Consider the following 6,753-nt stretch of genomic DNA (forward strand, 5'->3'; position numbering starts at 1 on the left):
TCAGTGTACAGTTCTTTAAATGAGGGGTTAGTACATTTTGTGTGACTTTCTTTTGCTTTATTTCAGTGATCACTTTTTGGGCAGGCACAACTAAAGAAATGAGTTGCTTATCATATGACTACATACTGTATTAGTGATGGTGAATTTGGTGTAATCACAATCTGCTAGACGGCTTGTTCAAAGTACAAACCGCTTTCAGCAGCTGAAGGCAAGGACACTCCACCTTTGGCACCTTTTCTCATCTGGCCTTTACTTCATCAGGCACTGAACAGGATTCTCTGTAACACACTCTAAAACACGTTCATGAACATTTAATGTTACACAATGTACATAGACATGATGGTGCCATTCACCCAGCTGAGACATTGGTTGGCTTTAACCAAAGCTGCACAGCTGAATGTGGTATACCTTTAAACTTAGTGCTCTGTATGACATAAAATATATTTTGAGAACAGAGGGAGTGATGAATAAATCTGGGTGAGTGTTTAAAATCCTGGTGCAATAGGCCTGCTCTTTACGTGGGGCATATGGATTGCCACGTTGGTTGTGGGATAATAGTAGTTCAAGGTTCCAACAGTTTGCATTCCTCACTGACTTACTTTACTTTTAAAAATGGGGGTCTCTAGTTGGCAGAGGTAGGTACCTGTGACCAAGTAGGGGCCCATGCTTCTAGTCAGGGAAAGATGAATACACTCCTGAATAACCGCTGCTCACCACCTTGGTAGCTTGCCACACGCAGACAGGCTTATCTCAGAGGTAGAGTTTGAAGCATTTGCAGATAGCATACAGTTATGGAGTTATAAATGGACTCCACACCAGTTTAGAAAAATAAGTAATCTTTACTAGACTTAACACAAAAATCCACAATTCTGCAATCAAAATTAAGTCTTTAAAATGGTAGAAATAGCTTAGTTCAATGTAGATGGTAAAAGTGCCACTTTACTCTCAAAGTACCTTTGATGAGTCACGCTTACCGGAGAGGAGGTGATGCATAGGTTTCTTTATGCGTTCCGGTTACGATGCGACAAGATGGTGCCTCGATGCTACGATCCGGTGCGATGCGACAAAATGGCATCTTTGATGCGATGCGACAACGTGGATGACTCTTGAACCGTGACAGGCCCTGCGACGGCAATCTCTGCGGCGGCGACACGCTTCTTCCGCCCTGCTTCGCGCTTCCAGCTCCCAGCGACACGCAGTCTTCAGAGGGCAAAAAAACAATAGCAGGCACCTCACTGCAGGTAACATTCCCAGCAAGGAAATTCAGGGGCAGCTGGTGGTGAAGTCTTTGTCTCCCCGATACTTCAGAACAGGATTCAAGCTCAAATTCAAGCCCTTGGAGATCTTCCTCAAGATAGTAAAAGTTCACACAAAGTTCCTTTTCTCCTTTCCTTGGCAATAAAGTAACCACTGCAGGCCAACCCCAAACAGCAACAGCAAAGGGGCAGTAATCTTCCTTCAGCTTCTCTGGTTATTCTCCTTTGCAAAGGGTTTGTCTTGATTCCCAGAAGTGATCTAAAGTTTGGGGTCTGGGCCCCAATATTTATACTGCAAAATACTTTGTCCTCTGAAGGCAGAGAGTGTCTGTGCCCAGCCAAAACCAGTTCTGCCCTCCCTGGTGCAGCTTCATGGCAGGAGGTGGAGACAGCATTGTTTGAGAGAAGACCTGGCCCAGGTAGCTGAAAGGAAAATCTCCTACTCTATTCTATGAGGGCTCAGGTCAGTGAAATGAAATCTCCGCACCCTACACTTTATTCAATGCAGGTCCTATTGAGCCCTGCCCTGCCCTGACCCATCAGACTGCTGGAGCCAACGCCCTATAAAGCCCCCTGTCACTCACAAACCAGACATGGAATACACAAACCTAGCTGAGACATGCTAGATGGTTAGGCAAGAAAATAACTACTTTCTAAAAGTGGTATTTTTAAACACAGAATGTAAAACTCACACTCACTAAAAGATGTATTTTAAGATTCTGAGTTCAGGCATACTAAACTCGAATTTCTACCTTGTTCCCTGGGTCAGTTAGGTTTATAAGATGTTATAATCAAATTGCCCATTCTGGCCTATGAGAAAAGGTAGCGTTGCAATAGTGAAACACAAAATTGTCTGTAATTCACTATCAGGACATGCCACACACATCAGGACATGGTCTACCTTTTACATAACAATGCACCATGCCCTTGGCCTACCTTAGGGGTGACTAATATGTAGAAAAGGGAAGATTTAGGGACTGGCAAGAGGATGCACTTGCCAAGTCGACATGGCAGTCCCACACACTGTGCAATGGCAGGCCTGAGCTATATTTTATAAGCTGATTCTGTGTGTGTCACAAACAGTGCTGCAAGCCCTCCAGCAGCATTTGATTTACAGGCCCTGTGCACACATGGTGCACTGTACTAGGGTCTGACAAGTAAATCAAATAAGCAAATCATTGTGTCACTAATCCATTACAACAATTTACAATAGGGAGCACTTGCACTTTGGCACTGAATAGCAGTGGCAAAGTGCCCTAAGCCTCTATACCAGCAAAAACATAGCAAAAACACAGGAGGCAACAGCACAAAATGGAAGGGAGACCCATGCCAATGGTGCCAGGTCTAACATATACCAATTCAGAAGCATTCAGATTACCTCCAAAGGTGTGAAACACGAAAAGCAAATATCTGGAAGATGGAGAAGTTATTTTTGCAAGCCACTAAGCGAAAGTGTAGCTATTGCAATCTTTAACACAATAGGAATATGGACAAACAAAATCTCAAGGTACTTTGTGAGTGTTTATGATAAAGATAAACTAGCTGGCTTGTCTTTTTTCATCTTAAAAAAACTCTCCTTCCTCGCATAGAGACTTCACGTTTGCTTATCTTAGATTCATCCTGCTGAGGAAACTTGGCATTGGGATAGTGTGGGCTTCATTAAAGCCTTAGCTGACTAACCAAAAAAGCCAGCCTACTATCCAAGCAGAATGAACCAAGCCTGACATCCCTGGTAGGAGACAACACCAGATGTATGTCCTGCCTCCTCCCATGGGATTAAGCGCTCATATAAGTTTCAAATCTAGGAGAAGTTAAGAGTCATTGAACCCTAATGAGAACTGACAGCAAAGTTTGTTTCCATGCAATGTAAAAATCATGTGAACAAGTGATGTGGTATTGAAATCATGCAACTTGAAGATTTGTATATTTAAATTGAATAAGTAATTGTTGCATACGCTACATGACTTCACTCTTCTAATTGGACACTGTCACAAAGGCTTGAAAGGATGAGCACAAAGCTACAAAATCATCCAACACACTTGTTTTGTGCAGCTATCTTCCTATCCTTATCCATCGTTTATGACAAAGTTTTAAAAGATTTTCCATGTCGTACAGAAAACCATTAGCATGGTAGCTAGGCCCTCCAGTAAAAATTACAGAGAAGATATGAAGGTGTGCAGTAACTTGCAGCAGGAAGCAAAGAACAAATTGAGAGAGGTCTAGGGTGAGAAATAGGGTAGCGTATTGGAGAGAGTATTAGAATGAGGTTTGCGATGAGTCTGAGAATGAAGGCAGAGAATATATTGAGAGAGGTATTGGGTGAGATATAGGGTAGTGCACTGGAGATGCTGGAATTTAGAAGAAAAGTAATGAATATAAAGATACCCAAGTACATGGAAGGTTTATAAGGATGGTAACATATGTAGATTTAAGTTGTACACTAGGACTTTCAAGCGTTGCTGTACTTTAACCTAATTTGTTTTTAATATATATATATATATATATATATATATATATATATATATATATATATATATATATATATATATATATATATATATATATTCACAACAGGATCCCAAAGGTACAACCATCCACAGGAACGGTGCAACACCAGGAATTAGACTCTGTGGCAAAGTACATATAAAGTGTGTGTTTATTCAAACATCAGGTGTCCAAATGACGCGTTTCGGCCGCCAGACATGCGGGCTTGTTCACATAGCATGCTAATGGTAAGTGAGGCATATATATACACAAGTGGCAGTATTTTTACTATGATAGTCATAGTTACTAGGCATTTTGCAACGTGTGGTGACTGTTGGTAAGAGGCTGATGTGCTGTAAGCCAATATAGTGACATCCCAATTTACTGCAGTATGTATTGACAGGATAAACAGACTATGTAAAGACCGAGTGTCAGGCATAACCCGTGACTACCAATGGAGTCCTTGAGAGCAGTGTGGCAGTAAGTGTAGAAATATAAAAGGTTTAAAATACAATAAGCAGATCGCATGTATTAGCAAGTTCTCAAAGATAAAGCCACCCGCAAGTAAAACCGAGTATCTTACACTCCGCTTAAACTCCAGAACTGTGTCATCACCCATAGCGTAAACGGCTGAATAAACAGACCGCAACACTATTATCACATGGGTGGCAATAAGTCCAACTTTGCAGGAGGTGTCAAATTAGAATAACTAGTGATGAACTGTGCGCGTCAATCTCCAATACAGCCTAGTTGCCATAAGTAATAGAAATATATATAAAAAATGTATATATATCATTTTTGGGGAAAATTCAATAGTGAAGCAATTGTAATTGCATTTATATAGCGCTTACTACCCCTGATGAGGCGTCAAAGCGCTTTTTCGTCAAGTAGCACTCCACTCCGGAACCCATAAAGGATTAGTGGTGAATTAGTGTAATGAAATATGAAATTAATATGAGTGGTGAACATGTTAGTCTGTTATTTGGACTGAAAAGGATAGTGGAGGGATAGAAGAGGGAAAGATTTAGAATTTTCTTTGAGCTCTTAGCAGTAGGAGGAGGTGTGGTATGAGCAAAAGGGAGGGGGACCAGACACAAGGAAGGATTTAGAAAGGCTTGTTTGGGAGATCTGAATAGTAAAAGGAGGTATGAGATGATGCAAGGAGGGGTAGAGTAGGAAAGAGTCTAGAGAGGGTTATTTGGGGGGGATCATAGTAGTGGTAAGGGGTTTGGGATTAATGAAAAAGTGGAGGTAGAGGATATATTGCTAAACGTATAGCTTGAGGAATAGAGTAGTGCATTGGAAAGAGTTGTCGAATAAGGTTTGAGATTAGTCAGAGAGTTGAGGGAGAGGATATGTTGAGAATGGTATACGGTGAGAAATAGGGCAGTCAGTGCATTGGATATGCTGAATTAGAAGAAAAGTAATTATATAGATCCTTTTTTTGTAATTCAATAGTGAAGCAATTTTGCAGATAAATAATTATGATAACAATATACCTATTTATGCAGTGACCTGTATACACATGTTAAACACAGAATAATATAACCATGAGTAAAAAGTACATTTGTTAAGCAGGACTAACACATATCTATATATTTAAAAACATAATTATTATACACATTTATACAAAGGAATAAACATGTATAGTCCAAATAAATGCTTATATAAACATACACATATGCTGTATATTTATGTTTGAGTATGGTAGTTATGTGGGGAAGAGCCAACTCTTGTGTAGATAGCTTATAGATTTGCTAACAATTTTGAGCATAGTGAGATAGGGGGAGAGAGATCCCGCATTTTATAATGACACGCCAAGAAACATCTTTACACTCAGAAATCTATACACATACTTCAAAGAAGTACATGAATATTAGATCACACTTATAGGTAGATGGTAAGCCCTCATAAGCCTAATAGCTCACTCATGGTAAGTAAATCTTAGCTCACTCATGGTAAGTAAATCTTACAATATGGAAGGCAGAATAACTGTCAATCAAAATATGGGAGAGTTTATGCATAAATGACATATCACATGCGAATGTTTTCAATTAAAATATCTTTTGGTTCAACTCACTGAAATTTCACATCGGATAACTAACAGCGTAGTTGCCAAGTTTCACAGTTTTCTATGATCTAGCAGTGTGCAAAATTGACTTTTAATACATGAAAGAGAGAATCTGGACCTGTAGTTTACAAAAATAAGTTCGTTTTGATAAACCTATACATCCTGGGTTAGGATAGCTCCCTTTTAATATACCGTGAACACATCTTCAACAGCTTCACTCTTTACAACTATCCATTCCCCATTTGAAAAGGTTAACGTAATCGATTTCAAAGAGGAAACAATTGGGTTCCTCTCACTTAGGGTACACATTATATAGTAATACCTCTGCAATGTTGTGGTTCCAGTGTGAACACCTGGTCATGCATAAGGGCGTTGTCTGTGCAAGTGGATTTGGGCAAAAAGAGGTAAACAGAACGTAGCATTTGTTGACTTCAAAGTGCACACTTACCTTTTTCATTTTGTTTTCTATGTCCATGTTCTTTGCAAGTTCGGAGGGAGTTGTTCTCCTTAAAGGTGAGCTCGGGACCAGGGTGCGCCTCCAAGCCTCAGAAGCATGAGACACGCAGCAGCTCTTGCTCCTGTTTGATGCGGAAGTGTGAGCTCCGCCGCTGCACGCCCTATCACAGACTCAGAGTCTTGGAAACTTCCGACGGCCTGCAGCTGTACACAGGAAACAAAGCATCGAAAGCAGCCAATGGTCGGGCCGGGCACCAGCCCACGGGGGTGCGGCTTCAGAGCACTCCGCTGAGGAAACGCCTGCAGTGCCTCGTTAACTAGATGTGCGACTTGTCAGCCTGCGGGTACGCTCAGCACCTCTCTGGATAAAATCCTGGCATCCAGAGCTATCCATTATCAGAGTGGACATCTGGAAAGAGGGTCTCCAAATTGCTTATACCTTCATTCAAAATATCTCTAATCCACCTTAGAAAAAATGAGGACTTA

The 6,753-nt window shown here is 40.8% G+C and overlaps 1 protein-coding gene across 1 annotated transcript in view; it reads right to left on the reverse strand.

The window, feature by feature from the left end:
* Nucleotides 1-6,456, reverse strand: part of TES (testin LIM domain protein) — a 213,790-nt gene extending 207,334 nt beyond the window's left edge. The window contains exon 1 of the mRNA XM_078674357.1: nucleotides 6,260-6,456. Within this exon, the coding sequence (XP_078530483.1) occupies nucleotides 6,260-6,286 (27 nt within the window). The 5' untranslated portion in view covers nucleotides 6,287-6,456. The remainder of the gene's footprint in view (nucleotides 1-6,259) is intronic.
* Nucleotides 6,457-6,753: the final 297 nt, after the last annotated feature.

The sequence above is a fragment of the Lissotriton helveticus genome, chromosome 1_1 (assembly GCF_964261635.1).
Source record: "Lissotriton helveticus chromosome 1_1, aLisHel1.1, whole genome shotgun sequence".
NCBI lineage: Eukaryota > Metazoa > Chordata > Amphibia > Caudata > Salamandridae > Lissotriton > Lissotriton helveticus.